Source organism: Haliaeetus albicilla, chromosome 1 (genome assembly GCF_947461875.1).
Source record: "Haliaeetus albicilla chromosome 1, bHalAlb1.1, whole genome shotgun sequence".
Lineage (NCBI taxonomy): Eukaryota > Metazoa > Chordata > Aves > Accipitriformes > Accipitridae > Haliaeetus > Haliaeetus albicilla.
In genome coordinates, this window is record NC_091483.1 from 5,691,733 (window position 1) to 5,709,198 (window position 17,466).

A 17,466-nucleotide genomic window follows, 5' to 3' on the forward strand; every position below is an offset into this window, starting at 1 on the left:
ACTCTAAGCTAAAAAGTTTCACGGACACCTGGGCTCACCACCTATGAATTCACCCCTTTCTTTTTCTTAAATCCACTTACACTTTTGACCTCCAGCACATTCTGTCTTCCCGATCTAATTATGCACCGTATGAAAACACACTGAGTCAGGATGAGTCATTAGAACCGCCTTCATTAAAAGCGGCGTTCCCTGTTCGGGCAACATTTTACAGCTCCTTGCTTGCAGCAGGAAAGCGACCTCCTTTTGCCCAGTTTAAATGACATTCAGGTTTGCTGCAAATTCAGTGCGATTTTTTTTAATGTAAGGAAAGGATACTTAATATTTGAAATTACAACTTTTGAGGTCTAAACCTGCAGTAAAGGTCTGGGGAGGGAGGCTATTGCATCACAAGCTGCATTATTCAGCCCTCCTCAAACTCTTCTTCCAACTTCAACTGAACACAGAAGTAAGAAGGAAACACCTTTGACTTTTGCAGTTAATTCAAACTTTACATAGAGATCATAAAGACAAGCACTGCTTTAAATGACTATCTCTTTCAGTGACTGTAACAGAGCACCTGATGACTTATTTCCCAAATATAAGTATTTTCAGGTTTTGTGGTGTAGAAAGAAAAACCTCTTGCCTCAATTACTTAAAGTCCTAGCATTGCCAGCAGAAAACATTGCTGCGCTGAGGCTACCCTGCTAACTTGACAGACGGACCAGCAGCTTTGAAACAGACCTGCTTTCCCTGTCCAAACGAGGCATCAAACCTCAAACAATTATAACCCCCCAAACCTTGATGAGCTTGAAAGCAAAATTTTGATAGGATTTCTGAAAAAACTTAGATCAGGCACTCACATAACCTGTAGCTGAAGAAGCATTAAAAATTTAATTATTCTTCTTTGTGACTTCACACTGAAAACAAGCTGACATTAATGAAGTATTCAGCTGGATACACAGGTACGTACTGGGATTTTCCAGAAATTTTAAGACACTTAAACATAGCTGAAAAGTCTGGGATTGGCAAGGTATCTGCAAAAATAACTTGAGTGAGGGAGGCTGTTTTTTCCAGGCTATCTCACAGTCAGTGGAGAGGCTCATCCAGACAATAAATCTGAGCACCTACAGCTAGACACATCACACCTCTTCCTACCTGCCCCCATCTCCTCACCAGGCACATTACAGCCTCAGACGAGGGTAGCCCACGTGAAAGACAGAAAACCTGTCAAGCCTGCTATAGCACATGTTCCGTTTCTGTACTATGAACTGCATTTTCTAACTGAATTTTGGGTTTCATCCAATTATAGCGTTATATACATCCCCAACAAAATATCTTCTAATATGTACATTAATTAATTACCATTTTCACTTAAGTGGTATTTAAAAAAGTAATCAATGCATGCTAAGGTGCGAAATGCTTAAGGGAGCCCCAATTACAACACTGTGCCAAACCCCGTCAGGCCTCTGCCTGTTTTCGTGTTAACTTCTGTGCAAATGCATGTTCTTTGGGCAAAATAGTAGAAGAGTAAGAGACTGAAATGATAAACTTTCTTTTGAAGCTCCCTACCTGTTCATTCAAATATCTAGTTTCACTTATGTTGACTGACTGATCCTAGCACTGAGTCCCAAAGGAGGTACCAATTCATTTTCAACCATACTCCACGTCAGATGTGCTTTCTAAACCCTTATAACAAGTGATAATTAAACACACTCACAGGTCTCACAGAGAGATATGGCACTCGCAGGGACTAGGCAAAGGCGGTCAGACCGCTGCCATTCCCTTCCTTCCCTAGGCAGGGAGCTTTCAGATGGCAGCACACTGGCCTTCTGGCCATTTCGCCCCTCTCAAAAGTTGCATGCTTGCTTTTAAAACGCTCTCTCCAGTTTGTCATATACACCGTTCGTAGGCTGCCTAAGCAAGCTTCTCCTTTTTCAACATCGGTAATATTTACTGCAGTCAGCTTTGCACAGGAGCAGACGCTACGACCTTGCCTTGTTCTCTTCCCCGAGTTTGGTTGCCTACGAGTAATGATTTCTGTGCAATGCTACATTACTGAAGAGCAAAGGTTTTTGAGTACGTACTGGTCTTTTACTGAGATTCTCCCTGTGCTGGCATAGGGAGAATAAGCACTTACTGATCTATGCTGTACTATAGGCATGAGGGGGGCAGCGGGAAGAATAAAAAAAATAAAATAAAATAAATCTTTTTACCATTCTCAGACAGGAATGTTATTGTGCTGACCCTACTGTGTGAGCTTTGTTCTGTTTGATTTTCTAATTAGCTATTCTTAGCAGGCTTAGATGCTAAATGCACAGCTGTGACTATAGAGTGAGGACCCAGCTGGCAGTAACCAGTGGTGCCTAATACTGAGCTTTGTTTCAGATAAACAAAGTACACAAATACAAACATAACCGGGTTTAATATCCCAAGCTTTCCCTGTTCAGCTGCTCGATTCAAATGTGTAATAGCACAAATGCTTGTTCTTTGAATATGGTTGCAAACCACCATTCCCCAACGGAGAGCACAGGCATACTATGCAACTTCTACTACAAAATGCTGCTTAGAGTAGACAAAACCAGATCTATTTCAAAATAAATAAATAAGAAGCCACATGAAGTGATCTTTAGAAAGGAGATACTCACTGATAAATAAACAGAAAGGTACACAGACCATTTTTATTACTGTCCTAACTTTTCTGTTATCTTCTAAATAGCACTTCTCTCATGTGAGATATTTAAATGCTATATTAATACATTTTTAACCTCATTTCAAATTGTACTAAAAAAGTTTCAGCGCAGGTGGTTAAAGGTCATATAGATGCCATTATATGACCTTTACTATCACTGAAGAAACAGGGTCCTATCATATAATCCGAAAGTTATAAAATAACACATCGGTCTACAGCAAACCCAGAGAAACCACATCACATTAGGCAAAGTATGCTGTTTGTATTTGCTTGCCATGAATTTGTACATCAGTTTACAACCAAAAATAGAGGGGTTTTTTTATTTGTTCTAATGAGCAAAGGACACGGGACGCCACCGCGGACTGCACCGAGCAGAGGATGGCTCGCACCTCCCTGACTCAACACATCCAGCTGCCTTCTGCTGGCTCAGCCGAACATCTCCGCATCAGCTAGTGGGTATGTCACCCTCTGAAGGTTATTTTTCCACTAACCAGATTCCTGCCTTTTAAAAGCGATGGCTGCGAGGCAAATGTGCTTGTCCCATTTTATCAGGGTTTGTTCCTTTTCGTATCATCAGGCTCGGTCAGTTCAATTAACAGCAGCCACGCTATTCCCAACCAGGACAAGATCCTTCCCCACCCCACCATTTCCCTCTGGATTAACTGCAAATTAATCGTTCTCTTTCCTCGGGTACAAGTTGCTGTCGGCCACCAACCTCCTCTCTGTTGCGAGCTTTTAACTAAACATATTTTTTTCTGGTCTCTCCCCCTCTCCATTTATTCTGCTGTCTGAAGTCAAACCGAAACTTCTAAAAATGAAACAGAAAAGGTAGGATATTTGTAAAGTCTCAATAAGATCTACCATACAAAGTCCATGCAGTTAACATTCACATTGTTCTTCCATATTTTGTACTTCATATTAGCACAGAGTAAGATAATTCCAAAAACAATACTTTGTAGACATTAAAAAAAGCATACTCGGATTATGGCATTAAATCTCTCCATTTTCTTGCTGGGTAAAGCCATGCTAACACTCTCAGTTGGGAAACAAGCTGTAAGATCTGAACTGCTTTCTCTTATGACCCCAAGCACTACTAAGTGCACTGTTGTCACATATTAATCGAACAATGCTGTTGATAAAGTGCTGCTTCAATAATATTAGGCACAGATTCAGCCCTGTTGAAATACAGACTTTCTCATTTGTATGTTTCTCACTAATTACTTGGTATATATACACTGCATATTTGGCTTATCAAATGCACAGGGGGGGGGGGAGAAGTCTTTAAAGCTTTATGAAGCTTTTCAATATCTAAAATGTTGCATTTTCTTGTCCTTGACCTCTACTGCCTTTTCCCATTTAACATCTAATACTGACAGAATGTTTAAGTCCATTTAACTTTAAAGAGGAATGAAATTCAGACTCAAAAACGCAGGCAAGAAATACAGTACTGCAAGCCTTTGTCTTTTCTCCCCTATCTCAGCCCCCTCTAGAGTTACAGGCGTATCCAATGAAGCCTCTGAGAACATGGGCTACCTAAAACTAGAGGTCAACCAGAAAACTGCCGCGCAAGTACTTCCCTGATGCAACGCTCTGTCAAAAATCCATTACTCACTGGACCTTTGGCAAGCACCCTGGGAAAGGAACCTTGCCTTTCAAATGAATGGAAGGTAGTTGAAAATAAGGAGCTTGCCCTTCAAGAGAGGTTATTAAAATCCCTGCATAGAGTAGCAGGTGCAGCAGTGGTATCCTCAAATCCAGGATTCAAATTAAAAACCTTGTTGACATTACCCCAGAGGCAATATTCTGTTAAAATAAGCACCAAAAAGATGTTCATTTACCTAAGCATGAAGCCCTGCCGTATAACTTGCAAGCATACACAGAAAAGTTTATGATTATTAAATGTAAATGCAAACCAAGGTTTTGCCAATCCTCCTACAGTTTCAGTACCCGCATACGTGGCAGAAAAGCTGTACAAGTAACAGTTAAGAAAAGACGGTTTTAAGTATGGATGCTGTTTTTACTTACTCTGTATCCATAGAACATCGGGCCAATCTAAATTGCAGCAAATACAGTAAGGAGAAAATTGAAAAGAAGCTGAATTTTAAATCCAGACCTCTGCGCTACAGATACTGACATATAGCCCCATCCATAAATTCCTATTATAAACTAATTTAGGTGGAAAATTTTGTCTTTCATTGCTCCAGTACGACACCTGTGCTCTGTGGATGGTAGGAGATATAATTCTAACCTGCAGCTTTGATTTAATAATGGCAAGTTCTTATTCATTTCCTCTTCAGATGAAACAGCTTGCTTTCTCCCTGGATCTCACCTCCTCCCACCTCTCTTTTTTAATATTTATAAATATATATACACGCACACATATATATGTGTGTATGTATGCATACACACACATACATATATTTTTATATAATATTTATATATTTTAAACAGGCCATCAGTCATCACCCCTTCTTTAACAAGCTTAAGATCAGCTGGCTTCTGAGCCCGTGTTTAAGTTCTAAGATCTCACATCCTTCAGTAAGACCTCCCTGATCTCCTCTTCTGCTCCTCCACTTGGTCAGGGTGACCAGAACTGCACTCAGAAACTCTTCGGAGGGTCCCATCTACGTGTGTGTCCCCTCACCTTTGCGCAAAAAGCATGAAGAGGGACCAAGCACCAACACCGGCACTCGCTGAGCGATTCCCAGTTTTCACCTCTTACTCCCGCCGGGTCTGGATGCAGGCAGGGCTGCCAGGGCAGGCAGCCCAGCACTATGCAGGATGAATCCCCGCAGCAGCCGCCAGGTATCCTGCCTCCACCTCCCCAGACCAGGGTTATGGGACCCCGGCACAGCACGCTGCCCTGCAGCATCCTCCGGGCAGGCTACAACACAGCCTGGGAAAACTCGGGGAGGTGCAACAGAGCTACAACCAGCAGCAAAACAGCAGGTGAAGGTTAGTACTCAATTGCAGAGGTGTAAAAAAAATAATTTTACTCAGTTTAAAAAAAAAAAGAAAACAAAAAAAAATAAACCAACCCATTAGGGCAACTTTGTTAATGATAGAACTTCGGTTCAAGGTGCTGTTGTGAACTACAACAAGCTCGCTGTCAAGACTGCTCAGTCAGGATATGAAAGACTACTTTACCTCAGGTCATCTGTAAAGGATATCCACCGAGCCTAGGCATTGAAAAAATTACTGTACACCAGGTTTCAGTCAAATGTGAACTGACTCCCTGAAACTACGATTCCCTTGAAGGCAATCTTTTGGTGAGAACGGCATTATTTGGAAGACAGATACTTTCTTTAGGCAGGGAAGCTGAAGATACATTACTGATTTTCCCAGCACTCTTCAAAAGGTCAGGTAAGAGGTGCTTGAAGCCACACCATGGAAGAGGTTACTTACCACCTACTCTCAGCCACTAACACTGGGGCAGGGAGCCAGGCGCGAGACCGTCCCTTCTCCTCCCTATCCGTCACGTTCGGTTCTTCCTCAGAAGCCTCCAACCTCTCCTGGAGGTCCCTGCTGCAGACACCTCACCACCACAAATGACAAGTGCTGTCTAACACTAACCCAGCCATAGGATATGTAAATGCCCAAACACGAGTTATCTACTTCACTTAAATAACCTTTAAGGCACTAGGACATCTGAAAAGAAAAGTTGGCTTGATTACAAAGATTATTTTTTTAAAGTCAGTAATATTAATAATTAGGCTTGCTGCTCTTAAATGTCAGCTTTGAACACATCCCAATTTCCCAAATTATACAAACATGGTGTTTGAACTCAAACACGTTCCAAATACTGCAGCAAAAAGTATGCCTTTGGAAATAAGTTCCTATCTTCTGTTTCTCTACATAATATTAGAAATTACAGTATGGTACAGAAGTAGACCATAGAATAAACACCAGGTCATTATTTGTCCTACATACAGGTCAGTCTTAAAAACCTGCAAGTAACACTCACAGTTAAAGCACTGCACATTACCAAAGGGAATAAATCTTGTTGATTTGTGCATTCCGATAAAAAAATCATGAACTAGAATATTTAAAACCAAAAACCTGTTTATAATAGTAGCTTATATTAGCCTGTTCGATTTTTTTTTTTTTTTTTGGTAAAGAAATACAGTAAAGTAAAGTAACTTCTGTTGCTTTCAACTTTAATAATTTGACCTATGCAATATCCAAGGTCCAAACCTTGCATTTTCCACTCCCAATACACACAATCATTTGGGCTGAAGAAAGAACCACCTTGTACGGCAATCCACGAACCAAGTAAACTTGCTTTTTGATGGACAGCACAGGCTTGCTGAAGAGGTTTGGTGTTCGCTCATCACATCACTGGATGCCAGCTTACATTTGGCATGTGTAACTTAGAGGACCTGCCTTCCTGAACAAGTTTTACTGGAGATACTTAACTGACTTCTGAAATCAGCCCTGCATCCTTCTCCCTGTGTCTTATGCTACACAGGTAGATGCTGAGTCACGTACCTTCCCAAATTTAAAATGCAGCAGTAGAGCAGGAATAGACATGGTGCGTCAACCTAGCCACACCGGAGCATCTGAGACTGGAGACTACGGCAGTTTTATGACTGTGGGTACCTGAAGAGCTCAGGCAACGCTCACTTGTGTAGCAAACGATCAGTTGTTGCGGGGAGGGGGGGGAACTTTAGGTGGAAATCTATTTCAGAGCTGAAATACATGATTGTATGGTTCAGCACAGAATTTACACAGTGTCCCATAATCTGTCATCCTTAAAAGACTTTTTGCCTCCCCAGCTGACAATCACATGCATTGTAAAACAGCTCTAGAATTGCTTCACATCACCAGAAATTTACTGTCAAAAGTAGCTCTGTAAGAACTATTCCCCAGACTTAAAAAAAAATAAAATGATAGTGCTACGCCATGCGCAGAAATCTACTGCTACAGTCTGCAAGAGCTTATAGACGGTGTCCTTGAATTTGAACAAAGGAGAAAAATCTGATCTAAGGAGTAAAACATCTCTTTATTCTTCCACCTATTTTTAAAGATAAATACCAGTATCAACTAACACACACCTAGTAAACATACAACTGTCAGCAAGACTCGGGGAAAAAACCCCAACTTTTTAGTGAAGTACTTCAAAGCCACCAATTTGTTACATAGATCTAGATCTATATAGTAAGATTAGATAAGAGATCTACAGGGAGGAGTAAGTTACCATAATTACTATTTGTTGACAGCAATGGCTGAAAGGACAGCTTCTAATTCTGAAACATGAACACCCTCCTTTGTAGCACGAATTTAGTTTACTCAGGTACGGAAGAATTAAAAAAAAAAAAAAACACCAACAACTGTCATTTGTTTCTCTTTTCCTATCAATGACAAATGGCATTCAGTCCAAAGTACCGCCACAAGATCAGCATTAAAAAAAACCATACTGTTACACAGAGGTAGTTATAAAACTTTAAAAGCTGTGCTGATGTGAAAAAGCAGCAGCTCAACTTAAAAACTGCAGGGTATGCATCATTTTAGTTTGTGATTGGTTTTTTTTTTTGTAAACACTGACACAGATTGTCTCGAGTACAACTGTATCCAAGCTGCAGGATCCAACCTACGTCCAAATGCACCTACACCATTAATTACCTGATGGAAAGGAGTCCTTTTGGGACTGTTCGGCTGCTTTTCCCGCAGCGAGGACACCTGCTCATTTCCAGGGTGCTCTGTCCCCTCCTCACCAGGCACCAGGTATTTCCCAAGGCGGCTGCTTGTAGCACCCGTCGGGTTTCTACCCTGATTCAAGGACTTATCTTATCAGGCTGATTAATGCCTAGCTATGTATCAACCTAGTCACAAGATTTAAATGCCATAGCGGAGGTTCCCCCGTTGTTTCTTAAAATGTGTGTTACCTTAAAAAGCCAGCTTCATTCGGCTTTGCAAGATCCCTCTGGAAAAGTGTAATAAGAAAGAGGCAGAGGAGCCTTTCACTTTTCTAACGGCCACTGCCAGTTATCTGTAAAACACCGCCAGCTAACACCATACACTTAATAGTTTAAGTCAGCAATGACCTTAAGGACTTGATACTTGGTCTGTCCCTAGTGTTTGTTCTTTTAAGGCTAATTGTGCTCGTGCTGTCCTCTATGCAATTCAAAATACACTCTTTTTGGAGTTAACCATACAAACCCTGGACTCTTTCCCACATGCATGTAAGATTTTACTCGGTAATGGGTGCAGCCACATTAACCACCTCCTTGCCTTTTCAGAGCACATTACGCAAGAAGCACCTTCTAAACCCACACACTTTAACCCGTGAAAACCGCACGCTAGCTACCAGAGAAGATGACTAACCCGGCGGCGCCTATCGCCTACACCCAGCTTAGCAAAGCAAGCATCAGCCCTCCCGAAAACAGAGCTGCGCCAAGCGCGGACCCACGTCGGGGCGCTGCCTTAGAGGGAGAGGCAAAAAAAAAAAAAAAAAAAAAAATTAAAAAAAAAAAAAGGAGGATCGGCGAAGGTTTCCCCCGAGGCATCCGGGCAGGCTGCAAGCCGAAGACACGGTTTGGGGTTTAGCATACCGCAGCTGGGTGCACACGCTGCGGCCGTCACGGCTACAGAGCTCAGCAGCAATTAAAAATCCTGCCCGCCGCGCCGGCTGACGGCGCGATCCGCTACCGCCGGCCTGTGCGGAGCAGTAAGGATATAGCCCAGTAAGACCAGTTCCCTTCACTGGTGAGGTGTGAGATGCGCGGCTAACATACGGTCCCTGCAGGGACTGCAGCCTGCCCCGACCTGCGCGCCGTGCCAGCGCGGCAGAGGCTTGGCACGCTCTGGCAGCTTGGCTCTGGCTGCATCTGCTGTGGTCCCTGATCTGAGCATCTCCCCGCAAACCGCGTCACGCCGCCCGAAAGGCCAAACCCTGCTACCGAGACCCTCGTGTCTCCCATCAGACACCAGCAAGCCTTTGGTTCGCGGGTGAAATAAAGCTTCCAGCTTAACATCCTCCCAAATAAATCTAGTTTACCTGCGCCAAAATACTCTACAAAGGGAACGTGCAGCAGGCAGTCCGTGGGGATGACTGGGGGATTTACAGAACCCTTCCACTGCCCTGAACCAAAATATTCATGCAGATGGGACAGGGACAGAGCAAAGCAAGAGTCAGGTTTGGTTTTCCCCTCACACACTTGCTGTTACAGGACACGGACATTCAGCACCCCCTGATACACGCTGCCTTTAAAGCCGTGTTTTTCTAACTTTTCTTTCAAGAAAGCTCAAGGAAAACACAGGTGCAGACTCTGAGCAACCACAAAACAGAGCTACCTCATGCCCTGGAATTAAACAACAGCCATCCCGTAACAGTTTAAAAGGCCTTGACCTTTGTCTCCTCTTTGATTAATTGCTACTCTCTGCCTTTTCTTTTTAAGATGTTACGTATTAGCAGAAAACTAGAGCTTTTCAGTTATGTGTAGGAAATCTGATTTGGTTAAACAAACCACTTTTTTCCTTTTTCTCCCCCCCCCCCCCAAAGAAAATAACACTCTCTCTGCCAACAAGGCAGCAGTGCCACTGCTGAGGTGCTTGGTATTTTGTTTTGAGCAGGTATTTTTGACTCGAAAAAACAACACAGATCTTTTTCCTAACACTACTCTACCAGAAAATGTGGATAGGCTACTTATAAGCAGTTTTGGAGAATGTAAGATACCTGAATGGCTGCCAATAGCAGCTTAAATTTGCCTGCTGAAGCCATTATGTCCAGCAACACACCCCTCTCTTTTGATGACCACCTCTGGCCAGGAACATCGCTTTCATTTATGAGACAGTTCCTGAAGCATCACCATTTCCAGCCCAGCACAGAAACGTGAACCAGCTCTGCTTCTGGCTTACCTTAATGCACCAGGCTAAAAGCTGCAGAAAATAAACTAGCGAAGGCTCCTGCCTTTGAGATGCAGCAATAGCTGAAAACAGTGGCAGCACTAGCTATCCAATTTTAAACTGCCAGAATAAAGCGACAGTTATGAATTTATCTAACTGTTCAGTAAAAACAAACTGATTACCCAATAATTTACCTACAATACATACCACAGTGGATTATGCATAACAGTTTAGGCATGGACAAATTATATGATAAAAGATGAACACACTCACTTTGTCTCTCTCGCTTTCAATCAAATCCTGTGCTTAGAACATTGTAAGAATGAATTGCCCAATAAAACTGAAGAGAAGGTAAATAATATCTCAGTTCACAAATAATTACAGGGGTTTTTTTTTCCCCCACCACTGTAATAAGTATTTGCCAGCATGTACTCTACCCACAGGTCTATTTCAAGGTCACTGTCAGTCTGGTTGTATTAAATGTTTTACTTTCTGTTCCACCTTTTTGCATCATAAGATATTGCAACAGATTAACAACTGTGGTTCCAGAGTAAATTTCAAAAGTACATAGAAATATATTCTCAAAAGGCTCCAGATACATACTTATATGTGTGTACAAATACATAAATCTCTATATCTGTACACACACACATCCCTATAGCAAAACATTGAAAGGAAACTGCTCCTTCCATTTTCTTCTGCTCCGTTTTATAGCAAAGAAAGTATCCACTTTTGAGGACAGTTAATTTTTTTACCCTAAAGACCAATCTACTGAGACAAAAAGTAGACAATGTTAATGTAGTGCCCAAATTTATCATGCAACAAAGACATTTTTCTTCTCATAGAACAAGAAAATATCAGTTTGGAAAATGAAGAGCTGAAACTCAACCCAGCCGGCAAGGTTTTCCTTCAGAGAATAGGGCTGAACTTTGTTTAGCTAGCACAGGGCTACCTCTAGACTGCTTTCTGGGGATGTCTGCACAGTCTGACACTTTCTAAACACAAACACATCAATGTACACTCAGGAAGAACCAGTTAGAAACAGCACTGATATGGTCATCTCTGATGGCACCCTGGAGAACAGACAAGAGTGTATGTCGGGATATAACCACTAGAGTGTTCAGAGTGCGGTGCAAGTGCCTGCTCTCATTCGGCTCAGATGCATTTAGAGTTGAACAGGGGAGGAAAAAAAGATGAGGGAATTGCCTCAGTGCTCCACATCAGCAGCCCAAATCAGGGAACTGTCTGATGTTTTCTGAGTTGGTGAAAAAAGGTACTGCTAAGTCAAGACACTACCAACACTGCAAATAATAAAAAAAAAAAAAACACCAAACCAAACAAAAAAAAACCAACAAAAAAACCCCACCCAGCCTTCCACAATTTTCAGGCTAAAACAGATGAAAAGTGGGCCTGGCAGCAATAAGCAAAAGCTGAACAAGACATTTTTAGAAGCAAATTGTTGAAGACTGCAGGTGTACCTACCTATTTATCACCCAGACAGAAGTGTCCATTAATAATCATCTCCAATTCAAGATCTATTTGTTTATGTATACAGGAATGGAAGTATAAATGACATGGTTTTCTGTGAAATTTTGTTCTGCCTGTCACTCATCATTATGTTGCTAAACAGAGGCATTCTTGGGTATCAGATGTCAAAGATCACATGGTACACTGAAGTAATCAAACTTAATTATTAATCTGTGCAGCCAGGATTTCTGGAACCAGTCCAGTCACTATCACTATTTCAGTCTGAAGTTCAGTACCTGATGGCCAGTAAGTGTACAGTAAAAATTCATATCTGAGTACAGTAGTGGTGCCATTTATGTCAACTCACATCAGTTCCATTTCTTGGCCTATACACAGTTCCTTTATGCTTATATAAACCCAGTTCTAAAGACGTTTTTACCATCAAACCAAGGGAAGCAAACTCTCCATAGAAACACTAATACCATGAAATTAGGTAGTATAACCTATCAGCGGGCTTCTTTAAGTGTAAGCAGTATTCATCTATTCTCCCTCCTTCCCAATTTAACCCAGACCTGGTTAGAAGCTACAGATGTAATTTCCAAGATAGCGTGCACTGTTTTTTCCTCTACTGTACCATTAAGCACCTTAGTCAAAAGCAAAATACTTCCCGCAACCACAAAAGACTCATTTTGATGAGTTTGTGTCTGACAGTTCCCCCCACCACCACCCCAAGCTACTTTGAGCAACCACAAAGGTGTATTTCACCAAGCAACAACAAAAGATGCTAGATCCCATTTGAAATTCACTGCTTAAAACCTACCACTAATCACACAAGGTCAACCAGATACCACAGAAATTACTGTAAAGCTCAGCAAACCTTACTTCTGGCAGAGGGCTGGCCGGTTTGGTTAGGATTCCTCCCACATAAACAACATTGGGTAGCGTAGGTCTTGGAAACTCCAGCGCTACATCAGTACAAAGCATCCACAGGCTGGATCCATGAACCAAGTCATACATGGACCGTTCTGGCAGAACCTTGTATTTCTGCATTATCCTTTCATATTTTGGCAGAACCAAAAAACTGACTCCAAATCTTGAAATAAGATAAACAACAGTATTTTTAATCCTCTCAAATAGGTTCATGTGATCTGTGAGCAGCGAGTTAAATTCTGGAACGTAAGACAGGGGAGCTGGAGCACCTACTTCTGCTGGATACCAGAGGCCAGTGGAAAAGACAGCATATTTAACCCCTAAAAGATGAGCTATAACAAATCCACACATCTCATTGGGATCTACCAGGAGCAGGTCAAATTTTTCCTGTTTCAGGGCACGCATGAGGTTTTGGTTGCCAACGATCATGTCGCAGTTCTTGGAATAGTGGTCCAGGATATCGAACAGTTCGAGGGCTGTCAGTCTCCCCGAGAAGATACTCCTCATCTTGCACTGGAGAAAATCATCTGAGGTGGTGCTGTTAAAGATCCCTGGGTAGCGCTGAAGTCTATAGTGATTAGATGGAGGAATCTCTCTGCCCTCAGAGAGGAGAAACACTGTCTGGTGACCTTGGTCATGCAAGGCTGAGGCCAGAGTCTTGAAAATATAAAGATGGCTTTCAAACATAATTGGCGGCACAACAACGATTTTGGCAGCCCTCGCTATCCCGACAGCACTCCACAGGAGAATGAAAGCTGGAGCGTACGGCTTCATAGCTGAAATGAGAAATAGAAGCATTACATCAACAGAAAACAAGTTTGTACGCTACCTGGGAATTCAAAAGAAGTTATGACGCGGCTGTCCCATGAAAGGTAATCACATCTCCCTATTTCAAAGACGTCTTTGCAGCGGTGACAGGAAACAAGAGAGCCACTCCGCTTCAGAGTGCATTTGGTAGTGCTCAGTTTCCAGCAAAGTCTGCCTTTTCCCCTTCCCTCTCTTTTCATCTGGCATTAAGGGCAGACAAAGAGACTTCTTCCAACACAGGTACTGATATGGCACCCGCATTAAATGGCAGGAAAACCAGCCGGGGCAATCAGGTTGGTTGAGACAATCCACAGAGATACCACATGCACCGCTTGCAAATTATATATGCCATCCAACAGCTGTTAAGATCTTGAAGTCAGCTCTGAAAGCAAGATCCTGCTACATTTGGGATTATATTTAAAAGCACATCTGCATTATTGTCATTGTCATATAGTAAGTGAATAAGAAAGATGCTACATTCAAAGACCCAAAGGCTAAAATCCTCTATTTATTTACATGAGACCCAAAGGATGCACTGGTGATTTTCAGTGCATAGGATATAAGATGACTCTTATAAATACAATACAGTCTTGCCCCCTCGACTGGAACTTCTAATATGTCCATTTTAATTCTGTAGTTTGAGAGTGCCACACTTCACACTACTATTACAGTTACAAGCTTTTCTACGACAAGGTCTTGTCTGATAGTCACTCAAAGCTTTCAAGCTGTCCTCCTTCAAATTTCAACTCTCTATCCTGATTTAAGGATAACATTTTGTACCGTTTTGTTTTCCTATAAGCCAATGGGAATAGAGAAGATAAAGATTTTTATTTTTTTTTCTCCTAAAAGGACATGCAAATTCATGCAATGATTTTCTCTAGTGTCAACACTTATCAGACTCATGGGAGTGGAAAGTCAAAATCTGGCAGGAAGATGCTAGCATCTAATAAGAACCAACTTAACTATGAGCTTTCAAAAGTTACACTTTGTGTACGAGAACGAGTGAAGTAACGGCAGTTTGTACTACATACGTGAACATCGCAACTTCCACTGAAGCACTTCTAGGAGTACTTGATTCTGAACCTACTTAAATCAGCACTTGAGCACGCACTCAAGCACGAACTCTAACCTATGCTGAAAACCCCACCGCTGTCCTAAACACACACAATTCCTGACAGTAGCAGGCTGCCAGGGAAAGGGAAAATACTTTTTCCCCCCGTGTTTTGGTGAAAAAGCCTGTAAAACACTGTATGGACCAGATGAAAGCAAAGCGCATTAGCAGTACAGAGAGGGAATGTCAGAAAGCTCCTCAGTCGCTTTAACCCTTCTAGGACAGAGAAACAAGTGCAAGCCAAACCAAACAATCTGCTCTTTTCTTGTGCCAAACCAATCCATGTGGCAACCCACGTCTGTTGCAGTGTCCTTTATAAATAAGCAAACAGAAACAGGTAACACTGCTACTCAGTTACCTCCTTAACGGTGCAGTCTTATAACCCTTCTACAACAGAGTGCTCAGGAATTTCTTTAGACACTTGTTTTTTAAATGTTATGTGGGTTACCAGCTCAGAAACAGAGCATCTCACATTTGTATTGCTACTATATAATATTGAGCTTTCTGAAAGATGCCCCAATTTTGTCCTACTCCAGCTTCTGCAAGTGGCTTGACTTCGCAACATTATAAGCATGCACCAAGCCCAAGTAAAGTTGGAAAAATCACCACAAGGTACGTTGACTATTTAAATCAAGTTTCTCATGTGAAAAGTTTTCTTACTGGATTTGAAGCCTGCTCCACACTTGCCTTCAAAAAGTGTTCGCCACTGCCTAGAAGACTACCGACCATCAATTAGAAAACTCTACCAATTTCAAATTAATTATCACCAGCAGTAGTGCGTGTACACACACATAAAAATGCACAAAAACGTTCATTTGAGCAGATGTGCTTTTTTTGGTGTGAGGTGTTTTTTTTTTTTTTCTTTCCCAGGACAAAGCCCACAGCACAAAGATGCACAGCAAAACCTTATGGTATCCGTGGGCAAGTAGCGAGGAACTGAAACACAGAGAATTTATTGAGATCTCCGCACAACCACCACCGCATTCACAGGCTGACGGAGCATTCTGGGAAGTACTTGGCGGCTTCCCTGTTTCTAGGCACAAAGCTCAATTTTACAGAAATAACACTTCAGGGGAAGCGGGAGGAAATGACTTGCTGCAGATATTACCAGTAGCATATGAGATCTTCGCTAAACTGCACCATTGTCATTGACATCAGGAGAGATCAAATTGGTTTCTAAGCTGCTTCAGTTAGGGTGTTGGAGATCACCCTAAAACATCTCCTTGGCAAACAGTAGTAGTTAAATCGAACTAAACAGCAATCCTATTCACTCCCCAATAAAGTTGGAAAAAGCATTCTTACTACATGAAAAACAGCTTACCTCCCAGCACGAAGGCCTGACCTGCCAGAGAGCTTAAGCTATTAAATTGCCTTTTTAGTTCAGGCCTTTGCTTTCACTGGAGGCTTTCTAGAAAACCGCAGCACCCCACAGAGGTCAGCTGCGCTCCCAGGAGCTCCAGTTCGAAGGACGTGCCAGCACCCAGCCCCGCTCCCCATCCCACCTGGCTCCCGCCTGTAACACTCGCAGGTTCCAAGCCACAGCAGAGGGTTGTGCAAATGCAGAAGTACGCAGGCTTGGCATAGCGTTCGATATTGGTACCAATAAGCCGTGCTCAGCTATCTTCCAACAGGGATAACACTCGTTAGGTAAGCGTGGTTTCAAAAAAATAAGTAAATATTGGTTTGTCAATGAAATATCCAAGAAAAACAATTCATCAAACTTGGAAAAAACCCATTATTGATTACATCTCCCCATGCTATAAGCATTCCCACGGTATTCAGTTACTGCTCCTGTCAACAACAGCGATATTACAAAACCATGAATGGAGGTATAGGATTGGGAAACTCAGAAACAGTTAACATTTCTATCAGCAGTATAAATCAAAGGTACCAGGAGCCTAAGGGCTAGTCATGATCCAACAGGTTGCCAGACGCAGGCATGCCAGCTGTACTTTGATCTTCTGATCCAATCCAGGCCTGGAGCACAGCACCTACAATCCTTAGCCCTAAGGTGCATTTTCCACAGCCGGGGTTACGCCCCTGCCACCAAAAGCCATGAGAACTACAGCCGTACTTCCCTGGGATGCTGACGGTGCCATCCCCACCCTCACTGAGCAGCAGCATTTTCAATGGGAATCGCAGTGGACATTTTACTCTTTGTGAAGGCACTATAAAGCACTACCTGCCTAACATGAAAATCTGCCAATATAACTGCAAGCAATTTACTGAACTTTTTTTTTTTTCCCCTCCTCTTGAGGTGTACCAGCATCAAGAGATAACACAACATGCTTCCCCAGGAGACTGTAGTTTGCAGTATCTTCAGAACTGATAAAAAAAATAATCACTGCTCAAAAACGTGTTATGCAACTCCCCTTTTCAACGCAAGCATCTTCCACAGGGACAGGAAAATATATGTACAGGACCTTCCAAGCCATAGAGATATTAAACACATGATGCTATTAGAAAAATGCCAATTAAGTCACATTTTTACTGGGGAAAAAAGGCATTGACCTTATATTGAGCTTCTGGCAGGCACCTGCAGGATGAAGCCTCGCTGACAATGAAGCTTGGAAAGTTTGTATTTAGCAGGAACGAGGGCAATATGTAACAGCACTTTGTAAGCCAATTAATCACAAGC

General features: G+C 42.2%; 1 protein-coding gene across 3 annotated transcripts in view; it reads right to left on the reverse strand.

Annotated features, from left to right (window-relative positions):
• Window positions 1-17,466, reverse strand: part of UGT8 (UDP glycosyltransferase 8) — a 49,589-nt gene that overhangs the window by 15,286 nt on the left and 16,837 nt on the right. For all 3 annotated transcript variants that reach the window (XM_069805282.1, XM_069805345.1, XM_069805435.1), the window contains exon 2: window positions 12,863-13,686. In XM_069805282.1, coding sequence (XP_069661383.1) covers window positions 12,863-13,684 — 822 coding nt within the window. In that variant the 5' untranslated portion in view covers window positions 13,685-13,686. The remainder of the gene's footprint in view (window positions 1-12,862; window positions 13,687-17,466) is intronic.